The sequence below is a fragment of the Neopelma chrysocephalum genome, unplaced genomic scaffold, assembly GCF_003984885.1.
Source record: "Neopelma chrysocephalum unplaced genomic scaffold, ASM398488v2 Primary Assembly neopelma1_126, whole genome shotgun sequence".
Classification (NCBI taxonomy): domain Eukaryota; kingdom Metazoa; phylum Chordata; class Aves; order Passeriformes; family Pipridae; genus Neopelma; species Neopelma chrysocephalum.
The window spans coordinates 501934-517973 of record NW_020897788.1 but is presented as its reverse complement, the minus strand read 5'-3'; the positions used below and the strand labels follow the sequence as shown (position 1 = coordinate 517973).

The window sequence follows — 16040 nt, the reverse complement described above, 5'->3', positions numbered from 1 at the left end:
TGCAGTCAGTACTGTAAGCACCTTTAACACAACAATTTACAAAATTTAGTCACTCTTAATATCTTAAGGACACAGAGAAATATCCATATTGTGTAATATGAAGACAGGGAGTGTTAATCTCCTTTGCAGGAAGAAATTATATTTCAGAGCTGGATTCTGTTTCTACATTCATCAAAATTTCTGACACAGACTCTCAGCTCTCCCACCTTCCCCTTCTGTTGGGGATGAGAAATGATTAATTCTCCTCAGCCATTGCAGGGTAACAACACAGAGGATATAAAGTACCACAGGAACTCCAGACTCTCCTTGTCAGTCTGTTTTTTGTTTTAATTTGTTATAACTGTAAGAAACGTTGGTGGGCCTTCTGAATGGCATGTTGGTCATAAGCTGTGCATTGAGATCCACTAGTTAGGTAAGTCTGTAAGGCCCTTTTCTGGCCTTGTCTCTCTAAGTCCTCAATAAACCATGAACTGGGTAAAACACAGCAAACAACCTCAGGCCCTGGGCAACAATGAAATGTTTTCTGCCCCACGTAGTCAGAACACAAGAAATGGTTTTACAAGACTCTTTTTTACAAGTATTTCACTTTTGTTGTGTTAACCTCAAAGGGGTGTTTTCTGTCACCACCGAGCTGGTGACACCACCATCAGGACCTCTAGTGAACTCTAGAAAGCAGCCATGAGACTTTAACCCCACAAAGACTTTCCAGAAGTGAATGTGTAGGAATACTTGCACATCATCTTCTTGAGCAGAAAAACCTGACAGTTAAACCAAACCTCCAACAAGAGGATAACACTTAATGCATGGAGTAGACACTGAACATCAGCAAAAGTAGGATCCCCGAAAACACAAAGGGCACGTTATCTCCCCTAGAAAAAAAGAACAATGTACATGCAGGATGAATGAACTTCTGAAACATTATCAAACAGCTGTGAAGTGGCCTATATCCCCAGTGAGATGTTCTCAACTGAAGGTAAACACTCCATAGATGAGAACACAGTCTAAAATAATTGATCAGATGTAATGCCTTTCTGTCTCCACCACACACTTGGACAAACAGGGATATAGGAGGAGATCATGAAGTTATTTTTCCATTCATCTTGCTTTTCAAGTCCCCATTACCTTTCATACTGTCTCCACCTCCTTATCAGAATTTCCTCTTTTCCCTCTGCTAATGATCATTCTCCACACAGGAAAGCCTGTCCCAAAGCCAGCCTCTCGTTTCCCTCTCCTCATCCTCCTTCTGTTTTTTGAGAATAACTTTTTCTCAGTCTTCTACATTCTGAACTTATCTCCCCACAGAAAGAAATTCTGATCTAATTTCACCTCAGTGACTGAGAACACGTGCCAATAACTACGCCAAATGCCGAGTGACACAATGGTTTGAGTGCATCTGGAAAATAAAAACAAACCCCTAACAAACAGGGCAAAAAACCAACCCTACCCAAAAAAATTACAAAGCCTTAAAAAACATTTAGGATAAAACATTGTTTTGGAGAATCTCCCTTTAGAGAACTCCTGATTTAAATATGAACATATTTGGACCATGAACTGGATACAATACCTCAGATACACCACGTTTTGGAGAGGACTGTCAGAGAAACACACCCACATTTTCTGTTATACTTGACCACTTGTATTATCCTGGTGACTCAAGAAAAGCAGCCTTGCCAGGCCTGGACATTTCTTTTTAAAGTGGGTATAGTTTTACCTGCCCCAATAACTCTTTCAATACGAATTCTTGAAGGATCTATCTCCTTTGCAAACTCATGGACAGCAAGAGATGGGTCTTCATATGTGTCTGGATCAATGTATGTTTTGAGTCCTGGGAAGCGCACTGCAAAAAAAAAGAGAGAATAACAGGAATCAAGAACTTTGACATTATGCACTGTAACAAGATTTATTTATTTATTTTTCAACTAGGCAACTGAAAGGATTGGAAATAATTTTTTAGATCTTCCACATTTAAAGTTCCAGAACCCAACAGAAGAGGATAATGACCCCAAGTTACTAATGCTTGCTGCTGATTTCACAGAACCAACTGCAGAACGCATGAGTTGTCCCCATTTGGGTCTTCAAAGACTGAGCACAGGCTTAAACATATCCTTCAAGTGGCCTATTTAGGTGAGGCTTCTGAGACACTAATGAGCTGGTTCTTACAACTCCAGAGACAGAAAATAATTCTGTGACAACCCAACACTAGCAAAAGCATTCCAAAGTACTGACTGAAAGTGTAACAAGGTCCTACTGGGCCCTGCTCAAATCTTCTGAGATGTTCTGGGTGACTGAAAGCATGGATACTTCTTCAGGATTGCTGCAGTGCATTGTTACAACAAACACATCCTTCCAGCTTGCAATAATGACTGATAAACAGCGTTAGCATATAGAATGGAGAAAATACCAGTATTAGTTTTTCTGAAGGTTATTTATACCTCTAGTTACTGTCAAGTTTGCCAGAGTTTATTCTGTCCCATAGGAAGAAAATATCAAAGGCCTTAAGAAAACTCAGTCTCTGGTATTTAACTTGACAAGAGAGTGCTGAATTCTTATGCTGTTTTGTCTCTGTCCCAGATGAAAACAAGCATCTCCTGAGAAACAGCATTTCAGGCAAGAAAATTAAGAGGACAATAAAGTTTTTGGAAACTTCTTCCTAGGACAAAATATCAGCCCTAGTTAAATTGTAAGGAAAATGCAATTTTGATTTTGGGTATGTTAAATTACATTCTTCTTCTTCTTTTTTTTTTTTTTTTAATTGTAAGCATTTCCTTTCTGAGTTCTATTTAGTATTTTAGTCTGAAGAGGCTCCTTGGAGTCTCAGCACTTAGCTTACATCCTTAAGCAATGCTTCAAGTACAGCTGGTAAATTTGGAAAATACAGCAAGTCATGAGAAAATACGAGCTGGTCACTTGAAAGGCTGTCAAGAGTGACACCAAGAGAGGGCTCAATGATATGGGGAAAAGCAGAGTCTCAAGACTAACAGCCAAGGCAGCTTATATTATATTATATTACATTGCCCTTTGCTGCTCCTTCAGCAATTTAGGCAATCTGTCCTTTACTTTGAAAACACCAATTCCTAATTCACTCCTTTCATTTAGGAGTGGATGGCTGAACATTCCTTTTGCCAAACAGGTCAAATTTTTGAGATCCTTTCCTCTGAGGATGAGTCCTGGAGGACTGTGCTGCTTTGTCCTCCTCCGGTCAGCTGGAACAACCAGAGGGCCAGGTGCAAGATGAGAACAAAAATATCCATTTCCAAGGCTTCCATAATTCCTGTCTGTTTCCTTGGAGATGGCTGTGGCAACAGTGGGATGGTGCCAGGTGGCTTTGGAAGGCTTGGGCAAGCCATCATTTTCTGGTATGCCTAATATCCCTTGTGTTCCTGAGTATCGTGTGTTCAAGAACTTATCGTTGTTTCTCTTGGACTCTCTGGATGGAAATCCTTTTCAGGCTGCTGCCATGTGATGATTAAGTTCTGGAAAACTTTCAATCCATTAAGAGAAGTTGATGTAAATAATGCATCAACTTATCGGGATAAAAAGAGGCTACTGCAGCTGGGTCCAGAGAATCCCTTTAAAATAAATTCAGCATTTCTCAGCCATTCCTCTTATCACTTAATAGCTGAGTCTAAAGCAGTTCATTATCTGATGAGCTTCAGCCAGTCTGGGAGTGGTCCTGGGAGCGACTGCACAGTCCCACGTGTTGTTTCAAGTAAAGATCCTGGATCCCAAATCCATAGGCAGCCAGCAGCCAGGCAAAGGTTGCTGCATGGAGGATGTATTTATGCAGGTGCTGTTTAGTGTAAAGGAGGGAATATTGTTGGCAGTACAGTCTTGGCTGCTGGGGTAAATCACAATAATTCCGCTTTATCCTTGGTTCTATGGAGCACATAGAGATTTGCCCCCTCAAGTGTAATGCTGAGATAACTGCAAATGAGTGAGAAGCCTCTGAGATGAAGCTTTGTGTCAACATGAAATACAGGTACCATTTACCTCGGCCTGAAAGACACTGAGTGAGGTTTTCTTTTAAATTCAGTCACAGACTTGGAGGCGTAAATCAAACTCTCCTGCTGGAAGGCTTTTGTCCTCTTTCGTTTCTGACCATGCTTGGAAACAAATGACAAACAAATATTTCTAGGAAGTATACTTTATGGGGAAATGTGCCCTTTTCCTTGACAGAAAGAGGCACTTGGCTAGATATAGTGGTGTCACCTGTAAAAAGATTTTACTTCTGGTGACTTAACTTCTGTGTTGATCACAGTATTTCCAGGGGTGTTATCAAAATGATGAAAAAATAAAATTTTATACCCTTTGTATAATACCCTTGGAATAAAAAACCAAACCAATAAGGCAACCAATTTAAACTAGGTAGCTAAACTAAACTATATAAACTAATGTACTGCCTGTGAGAGATTGGCAGGATTTTCTTTCACTGTACTGATCAGTGAGCAGGAACATGAGGGAAGACAACCCATTCCACTTCTTATTTCTTGGGTCGCTGGAAGTGTAGACCCGTAAATCCAAAGAGAACTAGATACAAATAAGTCACATAGTCACCAAGAGAGGAACTTTGAGGCAGAAATTTAATGTCAAGAACAACTGAGACAGAAATATACACGAAAAACTGATTAAATATTAATAATTGAATAGAAAAAAACCCTATAATAAGTAGAGTGAATTTAGTGAAATTGTTCCAGAGGACATATCCCCCCACCTTTGATGATGCAGACAGTAAGGAACTACTAAAATGACCAGATTGAAATACCAGGGGAAAAAGCTGTCCAGGAAACAATGAACATTCTTCATTTAAAATGTGATATAGATATTATGTAACACAGTGTTGAACTACTTACAATGTCCATTTTGCAAATGAGCCCTTCTTTTCTCCTCAGATTTCATTTTGGCCTTTATGTACCACTGGCATCTTTCAAGAAAAACAAGTGAGGTTTTAAATAAAATACTTGCCATGGATAAAATAAATGTACATTAAGTTTTATCTGCCTTTTTATAAAAGCCAGAATCTTTGCATTTGGAATACATATTTAGCTATGAATCTAAAGAGGGGAATATGAAGAACTACAAATAGATTACATACAAAGAAAAATAGATCAGAGTTGAATTATTAGCATGAAAATGACTACTTGAGTTTAAATTTCATTCAAAACTTTATTTCAAGTTTGACTCCTTCAAAGAATTCTGATATTTTAATAAATTATCACTTCCCTGCATTCCTGTTTGCATATGTAAGTCGTTGGTAGTTAAACCTTATCCTATTAACTTTCATATACAGTGGGTGAAAAAAGCTCACATTTTCTTCCTAATTGAATAATAATGACTTCACCACATTTCACGAAAAAAGAAATATTTTTTTCACATCAGGATCACTTTTTTTCTTTCTTTTTGCTGAGTGGCCCTGTGCAGTCTGAGCCAGGCACTGATTTATAATTTCTTCTAAAATAGCAAATATCATACAGGATAAACAACACACAGCCTACTATGGGACTACGAGGTTTTAGTATGTGCCTCTATGATTGCTTTAAAATTGCAAATCCTTGGCAAACAACCCAAAACTCAGTGGAAGTTCGTGAATTGTCAGCAACCATATCTGACAATGCAAAGGTATATGTTGGAGAAAACTGCCACATGGCAAGTTTTTGGGTTCCTGGTAATGAAATCTCCCCCAGCCTGAATGCTGCCAACCTGTTAATGTTGATTTAGAGGGTCACATTGTAGCAGCAACTGTCTCAGTCAAGAAAAAAACAAAATGTTTGATCTTGGTCTTAAAGCTCGCTCTCACTCAGTGAACAGTCTAAGAATCATTATTTAGAGGGAAACCTTTTGGTCTAAAGGTTGTTGAGGCACTGAACCCAGTGGAGAACAGCAGTGCTCGTGGACATGTTATTTGGGGTACAGACATACAGTTCCAAAACCAGCTTGGAAAAAAATGACTGTCCTCTCTATGTACATCACCAGCCTTATAAAATTAAATAAATGTTTATTAAAGGCAGTATATCCACGCAAACAATGTCGATATGAGAAATAGGTGAACACCCCCACCTCAACTCAATAGTTTGTTTAAACTGCTGAAACACAGTAGGAACACTCACAAATTCATTCACTGCTACACAGGTGATGATGAATGGGCAGAAAATTCTGTACCCTTGTGGAGGGAAATGCAAATCAGTGGATTCTCAGATTCTATGCAAGCCTAGAGATTGGAAACCAGTCGCTGTGACCACTAAGGATGGCAGAGCCATTTTTAGGACCTGAACAACTGCTCTGTAGGGTGCCAAGTGCCAGGAACACTAAATATACTACATTTACTAAATATACAGTAACACTACTTATACTTCAAGTGTCTGCCCAAGGGAACAGTCAAACAGACAAGACTTTAACCCTACCCAGTCCTCCCAAGTATGCACATGGCCCCAAAGCGTGACTCCAGTGGCCAGTGATTAATCACCAGCAGAGGAGTCTCCCCATTCTCTGTTTGAGTTGGCTACAGAACAATTGGAGAGGAATAATTTCTGTAATGATAAGACTAAATCATACTGAGCTTTAACATCACATTTCCTGGAATTAAGCCAAGACCCCCTGTCCTGTGCCTCCAAGTCTCTGCTGCTTTCATTTTTCTATCTAGGGCTGACAGTTGTGCTTCCTGCTTGCTCTGGGTGGATAATCACTCAGCAAAGTGCAGAGCCAGGTGCTCATTTAACCCAGCCTCTCCACTATGAATAGACTCATCAGCAGCCCCGAGACTCGACAGCTCATCAAATTGTTAATTCTAAACACTGGAGCAGAGCACATCTGTAGGGTACCAGTCGCATTTTTCATGCTGAAATTTGCCTCCAGTCCTAGAGTAAATTGAGTATTTATTCAAAATTTTCTTGCTCTGTCTTCTGTGGAATACGCTCTTATCACTGCATTTAAGCAGCACTTCAAAATGAATTTGTATCTTACATAATTGAAATGGTCCCTTTGAGTAAGGCATTAGAAAGCTAAGAGAATCACTGATATCCTTAACGCCAGCAAACAGGAGGAATAAACCAAAAGAAACACATTTCCATATTTTATTTTTCATTCCTGAGTTTAGTGAGGTTTTTTTCTAAAGGAAGTGTTTGAGTTATGCTTCAGGATTTCACATAAGGATTCCACACAATTATTTTCTCCGGAAGTTTGTCTAAATAATTCCTCTCTCTTCTGAAAGACCTTGATGTTTGTCAGCTTCTGTAGTAATGGCAGGAATATTTACTTAGCTTCTAAGATTATTTAAGGTCACAGTATGTTCCAAGGTTAACTGCTCTCATCAAGTTCAACAGAAAGTTAGACTTAATTGGTTTTATTATTTAGCAGAAAGAACATTAATTCACATAATGGCAGCGACTGTGGTTGCTGAGGTATTGCAAATAAAACCTCTGGCCTACACTGATAGAACTTCACTTTCTTTTCAAGTTAGAGGTAATGCTATACCAACAAAACAGAAACATAATTACAAATCTAAAAGTGCCACACAGTCCATTAATATCAGCCCTGTCTCTGATGATCATTATCACATTCAGAAGATTTAAGTGTAACATCTTTTCTGGCAGTGTAAACACAGGCCCTAAACCAGGACAGTGGGAGTGCAGAATCCTATCCTAACTCTGGATTTTTTCTGTCCCCAAGCAAGGTAAGAAGGAAACTCCATGGAGAATCCTAGTCACATGGAGGCTCTTCCAGCATCGTTTTTTGTGTGTCTAAAGAAGGGAAAGGGGAGAAGAGTAGAGAGGGGTCAGAGCCCACACAAACTCCAAGGTCTCACAGAGGAGATGGGGTCATAATGTCCTTGTCCTTTTCAATTTTGTTCTGCTTCCAGGTGGAAGCAGGTGAACTCCTGAAATCACACAGGAAACACCCAAGGCTCAGTGAAAAAGGAAAAAAGGCACCCTAGAAGGAGTTGTGCCTGTGGAAATCTGAGATCCAGCAAGGACTGGTGTTCCTACCTACACGTCTTTTTTAGCATGTCCTATTAGAATTTGTGAGTTCCCTCAAAACTTTCACTGTGCAATTCAACATGACATCTGGCCACTCAGACCAAAATGCCTCCTCATCCAATTTGCATAATGTCATTATTTGATCCTAATCAACACATCGACTGAAGAAAGGTGGACAAAGAGGACTGCATTGAAAGAATTGTAAGCACAAGAATTGGCTGGTTATAAAAAAACCCACATTGTCCAGACTGGTGAATTCCCCTGCCAGTGCAGCAGTACTGCTGCAACACAGATTTAAATGGGATATCTTCAATCTTAAAAAAAAAAAAAGTCAGAAAGCAATAAAACAGGACCTTTAGGAAACTGTTTTCTGTTTGCAGTGATATCACAAGCAGAAGAATCATTCTAGTGTTTCAGAGTATAGTTTTCCTTAGCTTAATTTCATAATATAATTCCTGCTTTTTATCTTAAGACATGCAGAAATGTGCATATAAAATAGGTGCATAATTTTGTATGACTTTTCCTACAAATTTAATACAGTGAAAGTAATAAAAAATGGTCCATTCAAGTGTATTTAGCAAGCTACATTGCCAATCCCAAGACACCAAAAATCCTAGGGTTGCACCCTCTAAAGCTTTGCAATTTATGGTTATGAGATTTTGTAAAATATACTGTAGGAAATTTTTTCTTTCTTTTTTTTTTTTTTGTAATATCAGAGCCTTGAGGGTGCAGCAGGTACAATGTATTCTTAAATTTTCACTCTGGAGGCAAGAAGTCCAGAAACTTATTCTTAAAATATCCAAGCTATTTCCTAATTTCACATAATTGCTTATCTGCCAAAACTGAGTCTTTATGGAAAACAACACTCACAAGAGAGCTGTGAGTACGACTCAAAGAAGGCATTCACCCCACTATGTTTAATCTTTATTTCAGGACTGAAAATGTGGTTTAATGATTTAACTATTATTCTTAAATTCTTAGTTTTAGATGGTTCCAACCCTGCCTGAATGAGAACACTGTAGCTTTAATTACCTCCCAGTGATCAGGAAGAACAAAGTGAGGATGACCAGAAGAGTGAATCCACCAACAGCAGCAGTGGCAATGACAAGGATCTGCCCCTGCTCCGCAGCCATATCAGAAGCTGAAAGAGAAGCACAAAGAAAAGAGGTTAATGCTCCATCACCCGGCGTTTTGAAGGATGGGTGAAAACATTTCAGTGGTCCAACGTTGCAAATCGTTTGTAATAGTTTCCCCTTGTTTAGCAAGGTCATCAGATGGGAATGTGTCTGTCAAGTGAGAAACCATAATCCATGTCCCAAGCAGAAGGAAGGGGAGAAGGTGTTTACAGGCTTTTAAAATGAGGAGTTGTCGTTATCAGAAACTTGTAGTTTACTTAAGTTTGAATATGACAGGATTTTGGACACAAAACTGCATTTTCGTCTTTAGCTTTATTTATCTTAATCCTGCATCTAATTCAGAACTTCTCTCCATCCACCTGGCCCATGAAGTCATCAGCAGAGCTGTGTGTGTAAGAGATACTAAACAAGCTTCAGGAGGAAGCAAAGCAGAAAAAGAAAAATGTGGAGCTTCACAGACACTTCAGCATGTCTGGTGTTTATTTTTATTGACACAAAATACATGTTTTACAGTAATATACTTTGGGGATTGTCAACATTGTAGCTGAAAAAAAAAATTCTTTTTCTTATGTGTCGTGTTTTTCTCTCTGCTTTTTGTAGGATGTTTAGGAGTTAAAAAAGATCACCTGAAATTATCTGGTCTCCAGACACTTGCTCTTTTTATTAATTTATTGTGTATAATATTAAATTTTTACATTGACAAAGCACCTACTTACAGTGAGATTGGTCCTCACTGTCCAAGTACTACATGGGCAGAAAAAGAATTAGGCTTGTTTTTTTCTCTGTCTCCTGCCTTGTGACTTCAGAGTTTTATTTGTTAAACTCAGTTACACTTGAACATTTTCACCACATGACATTTACCCAATTCTTCCTTTCTATTTCCATGGGAAATAAAACATTGTTTTGAAAGGAGAATAAATAATTCTATTCAATGACCTCTGACAAGAGTAGTAAAAAAGAAAAGAAAAGAATTTTTACATTTGTCAGGAAAGCAACTTTGATATTTTCAACTTGCAAACTGTTCAATAAGCAGAATCTTCAGCTTTCTTTTGGCACCAGCTCATTAAAGCTTAGGGAGATCACCTGGGCTGCTGCCTAGAAATCTCAGCAGGCTAAATTCTCTCCCTTTGCAGTTGATGAAGCTCAATACTATGCCCACATTGCATCCAAAGCCCCATAAAATGCTGTTTCCAAGAAAAACATTTGGCTTCTAAATAATATTTGTGTGGGTTTAGAAACTAGCAGTGTAAACTGGCTTTGTAATAGTAGTAAAGCAAATGAAAACAACAGTAGTTCATGTAAAATTTTTGGAAAAAAAGCAACTTGTTAAATTTCTGCCATTAGGTTTCTCTCCATATAATTTTATGGAATCATGCACAGGCAGTAAATTACAAGGCGCTCAGTATCTGTGGTCATAAGCTTTCTGTAGACAAGTTAAATATACACATTTTCCAATAAATGATGTAGCAAATACTCACTGAATAGCTAATCTCCAAAATTATATCTAGTGATGCTATGGGAGTGGATGAATTCTAGCTCTGTGCTGCGTTATGTTCCACAGGGTCAGATTTAGTTGGAAAAATACAACATAACAAATATCATGCCACACAAGTAACAAGGCAAATAATAACAGGCTCTCCAAATAAAAAGCTGAATATTTTCAGACTAGTGGGAGTTGTGCTAAATGTTGCAAAGATTGTTACAGCCAGGCATGGTTGGAAGCTGTGAGTGGAGAAGGTTTCAGAGGAGTCTTTCTTGCCCATCTCTGCAATGGAAGTGAAGGAACAGCCTGTAGCTTTCTTTTTTTTAATAGGAGAAAGATGAGTGAAAAAATAGTGAATTCAGCAGGGGAAAAGCAAACCATGAGCTCAGATAAATGAGCTGTGGTTTCCTTCAACAGACATTCATTGCCAAGGCAACAGCACAGGACCTTTCTTGGTGCAAATGTAGGGACTGACTCTGTGGTCCGAAGAAGCACCCTGCAGCTATGGAGATGGAGAAAGCTGTGCCCTGGATCATTTCTCCTGGATGGAGACGCTATTTCCTGGAGTTCTAGCTAAAACAGAATCCAATCTATCCATTTAATAACATATATTTTCTATCAGGAACCAAAGTCACAGTAATGAAGGGGAGAAATTCTAACCTGGCTTAAGTTCTTTCCACCTCTAAGCAGCATGAGTTTTAGCTGAGACTGCATTTATTTAAAAAGTGACCATTCTGTTTCTCCGGTTTGTATTTTACTGTGTTGGCAGAGATGTCAGAGTCCAATACATTAGGATTTCTTTTTCTCAAGTAGCCAAATCACTATAAGGAGTTTTCAAGCCTGAAACTTCCAGATGACCTTAATTTACTTGTCAGATAAAAAAGTCAAATGACAGACAAGTAAAATTGGAAAATGTGGATTTCTTAAAAACTGACAGAGGCAGGTAAGGTAAAATGATGGAAATACTTATTTTTACTTGAAATGATCCTTCAATAAAATCAATAAAGGCACAGTGCAGTGAACACCACACATACAAGCATATGTGTATGCACATACACAGACTTATCACATACAGGTAAAAGGTTCCATAAAACAATATTTAGGCAGTGAGAAGACAGTAATCAGGGACGCTCAACACTTTTTTTTCTTACAGCATTTTTCCATTCTAGATTAAATTCAACGTGTCTCTCAATCTCTCTGTTTTTTTCTCATTTCTCCAGCCTTCTCTTAAGGTAAAGTTCAAGTTGAAAAGACTAAGAGTTTTAATTGCTTCTGGTCTGCATGTTCTTGAATCTTTTTTGTAATTTCCTGATTTTTCTTCCTTATTTTTCCTGTGCGTATTGGTATATGACCCTCTGTTTCTCCTCAGAACTAGTTTGATTATTCAAGACAGAAAAACCCAGTTTAAAAAACAATTATGATAGGTTGCAAAGTCAAGCAAGTTCCTGCAACCTTATTTCATCCCTTTGTGTGTACATATTAGACTGCTGCATTTAATCACAGAAGCACACAGCATTTTTTCCCCAGAATCTCATTTTTAGACAACACTGTCAGCACTCATACAGCTAAAATCAATATTTTGTTGTCTCTGTGCTGTCCAGTGCACAGTCTCATATCTGCCAACTCTGCACCACCCAGATCCATCCAGTGCTGGATGATTAGTAGCTCTGTGAGCACAGGGATGAATGTGGCTGTACCCTGTATGTGGCCATACTCCATTTGTTGAAGTTGATAGACAAGGGGGTGAGGAAGCACTGGTGCAACAGGAATGCATAAGCCAATAAGTTCATTTTGATGGAAAACGTACTTTAAAAATGAGTAGCCTAAGACAAGGAAAAGAGAGAATTTGTTATTATTCCAGCAGATGATTCAATAGTATTCTGTAACGTTTGGGTGTCAAAACACTTCAAACATATTGTACCTGCAACTAATGTGATGACTTCATTTTAAAACTGCAGCATGTATATAATACATTATCATCCAGATAAACTCTTCACTTCCCTTAATCCTCATGCTCAACTCGGGTTATATGCCTGAAATGACATTTAAAGTGTCTAATTGCATGGTTCCAGCTTCCTTGCTTGACACCATGCCCAGATATCCCTCCTGCATCCAGCCTGGTGTCAGTTCTACGCCTACAAGATACTCTTGACATCCATACCCTGTCTCAGCTCCTCTCTGGGTTCTTCATCCGAACGTGTGGAGGAGGAGCTGCACTTTCCCTCCTCACTGGGCTGAAGGGAAATATCCTAAAGCTTCTCCATTTCCTCACTGGGCAGACTGGAAGAAATGGTGCAGACGTTTTAGTCATGGTACAAGAGGGTGACAGAGAGAATCTTTCAGCTCTGCTCTCTCTTTTCTTTGAGCAAATTTCTCCACAATATTTTAAAAGTTTGTGTATTTGGTATAAAAGACAGCTCACTCCTGTCTCTTAGCTACATCCTTTAGTTATTTCAACTTGACATCTATCAGGCAGCAGACCTTCCAGCAGACTTAAAGATAAAAAAGTGACAAGAAAGACAGCTAGACAGATAATAGTGAGCAGCTGTAAGATAGATAAGTGTGGACGGTGAGAAGTGGAGCTCTAATAGACAGGAACTGGCTGTCAGATGGCTCTACAAGGCATTGTAAACAACAGTGCTTAAGAACAACAGATAAGTAAAACACAGAGTCTCATTAGGGTAACCTTTACATTTACAATGAGCTGATGGGCTCCAGTCAAAGGGGGAGTGTGGGAAAGGGAGAAGGCAAAGGGAAAGTGATCTTAAAAAGGATGTTTAGGATGAAAAGACAGTGCTGCCACTAGCATAAGGATGTAAAACTTTTTGGTATATGTTCACTTGAAAAGCTTTCTTTCAAGTGTTTCCCCCAGCATTCACTTCCTGACCAGTGGATTAATGGAGAGCCTGTGCAAGCAGTTTGAGATCTGAACAAGGATGTCTCTCTTGTTTAGGAAATGCAGAGGAAAAGTGAGGTCTCTGGGGCTTCTGGATACGTACAGTAGAGCAATCATATAGACCAAACCCAAATGTGAAGAATAGCTGAAAATATAAAACACAGTAAGGAAATACTTCAAGATTAAAATGAGACATCCTTTGGTATCCAGTGCTGACTGATATTGAACAGTAGGACTAAGCAGACATGGAGAGAGAACCAACAAGATAGTTTCTAAATATGACATATGTGCCATCTGATTTGTTTCAACAAGAAATTCAATTTACTACTGTCAAAACATCAAGCATTCTAAAAAGAAAAAGCATAATCTCCATTTTTCATTGGTAATGCAATGTATTTCTAAAAATCCTAGGGATGGCTTCTCTGTCAAGTCATGAATCAAAGCATCTGCTTAAACCAGTATTGGACCTCTACTGGAATCAATGATTCTGGACCTTTCTCCTGATCTTTGGAGTTCTGGAAAGAATGGAGCTCAAGGGTCTCAATCAAATCCAATGGCAAATCCAAAACAGCATGTTTTGAGCTTGAAAAGTTAAAGGTAGATTTTTTGGATGTGGGAATCTGGAAATAAAAGAAAGTCACCATCTGTGCTTATGGTAAGGAAGTTAAAGTTTCATCAAGATCAGGGTTTCAGGCCAATTGTTTTTTCATTGTCTTCAATTTTATAAAATACCTAATCAGGTATTCTCATAACATTTCTGAAATGTTTCTTTTTTATTGTTAATATGGCTGACTTAAAGCATATGGAAGTCTACCTTGCTTTTGGATTAAATATCATCCTGTGTTTACAGTTATCACTCTGTTCAGCCCAAGCACTAGTCCACATTACATAAATGCTAGTTTGTCCCTTAGGTCCCTTCTGGAACAAGCCAACCATTTTGCTTTCAGATTATTTTCTCCCAGTGATGGAAAGGCTGACATGGAAAATACCCTTGGTTTTTAGAAAAAGCCCTGCACAGGAGAGCTACAGCATGAAAACATTGCACTGCCTAACAGCTGTAAATTATTCAATATTTTACAAATTCCTCTAGGCACTGAGGTACTACAGTAAAAATCACCTCTCTAGAAAAGAAAAAAAAAAAGCTTTGAACCATTCATTTAAAAAAAAAATCCAACAAAACCAACAACAACAACAAAAAAAGTCTTCCATAAAGAGTGAGTTAGAAGAGAGAGTGAAAAAAAATAGAGAGGGCTACAGTTACAGATAAAAGCATATTTGCCCTAGGACAAATGGGGTTTTATTCTCAGAATGCATTTTCTTCTCTGTTAGGAAGGACCAGAGCTTTTTTGTGGTGATTCAGATATTTGGTACTTCCAATAAAGTGAGATTATACCTCAATTTACAGCCACAGCAGTGGTACCTGTGTGTGTCTGGAGTGTAATAAACCCTGCCATCTTTGCTACAAGTGTTTTGCCCATAAGGTGCTGAAGCAGAGGGACTAATAAAATGGTCAAAAGCAGTAGTTACTCTGCTCTGTAAAGGTATTACATATCCCAGCAGCCTCTTAGCTTTAAACAGGGGAAGAAATGCCTGACAGCATCCACTCATGCACCCCTGCTTCCTTGAAGAGAATTTTTCTGACTATTCTAGGTAACTCCATCACAAAGAAAGTACAAATTTTACTCTTTGGAAAGCTTCATCTATTTGTCTTTGCATCAAGGAGAAGAGTTCAACAACAACACACTCCCCAAGCAATGGCTGTCTCAGCCTGGGGGTCAATAAGCCAGGGTGTTTCCCCAAAAAACCACATCAGCATTATTAACTAACTTTTGTCATTACTGCTGCAGAGTTGGTCTTCTTTCTCCCTCATGCATCACCATTAATAATCACACCAAAATGTCTTAGTTTTCCCAGTAATGATGTATCTAATTCTATCCTATATAACTGAACTGACACAGAGAGTGTTTCACTCAGTAAATGGGAGAAGGCATGACAGCATTGTCCTGCCAAGGACAGAATGTTTTAGGGCATTGATATACACATCTCACAGCTGATGAGCCAATAATTTTTTATAACTAGTCTGTTAATTTTAAGTTTTCTTAAATGCTCATTTTGAATTGCTCTCTTTCTCATTATATATCAACAATTTTTGTCAATATTCAAACAGGGTAAATGGAATAACCTTGGATGTTTACCTGCAAGTGGTCCTGGAATTCTTCTCTTCTGTAACATGTACAATTAGCAAAGAGCTGAAGGATGTTACAAGCTAATGCCAATTGAGAATGATTTTTTTATGAGATTGTTGGTTGATAAATTTTCTGTCAACAACACAGACTTTTAAAAGATTCTATTTTTCCCAGTCTTTTCATGAAAATCTTAGCTTTAAATTAATTAAAATCTGGCTAACTGAAAGTCCACGAAAATTAATTGCAAAAGTAACTCGTTTCTAATTTTAACCAAGTAACTTGTTCCTAACTGGTAGAGATTGGGGGAGCTGCAGTAGTCTGCCTTGGTCTAATATTATTTGGTATCTTTCAAAATAATTGAGAAGAATG

At 38.4% G+C, this 16040-nt stretch overlaps 1 protein-coding gene across 7 annotated transcripts in view; it reads right to left on the bottom strand.

Moving 5' to 3' along the window:
• Window positions 1-16040, bottom strand: part of EPHA6 (EPH receptor A6) — a 444142-nt gene that overhangs the window by 102160 nt on the left and 325942 nt on the right. For all 7 annotated transcript variants that reach the window (XM_027698393.1, XM_027698390.1, XM_027698394.1 and 4 more), the window contains 3 exons: window positions 9003-9111; window positions 4851-4921; window positions 1712-1837 (listed from right to left, as the gene is read on the bottom strand). In XM_027698393.1, coding sequence (XP_027554194.1) covers window positions 1712-1837; window positions 4851-4921; window positions 9003-9111 — 306 coding nt within the window. The remainder of the gene's footprint in view (window positions 1-1711; window positions 1838-4850; window positions 4922-9002; window positions 9112-16040) is intronic.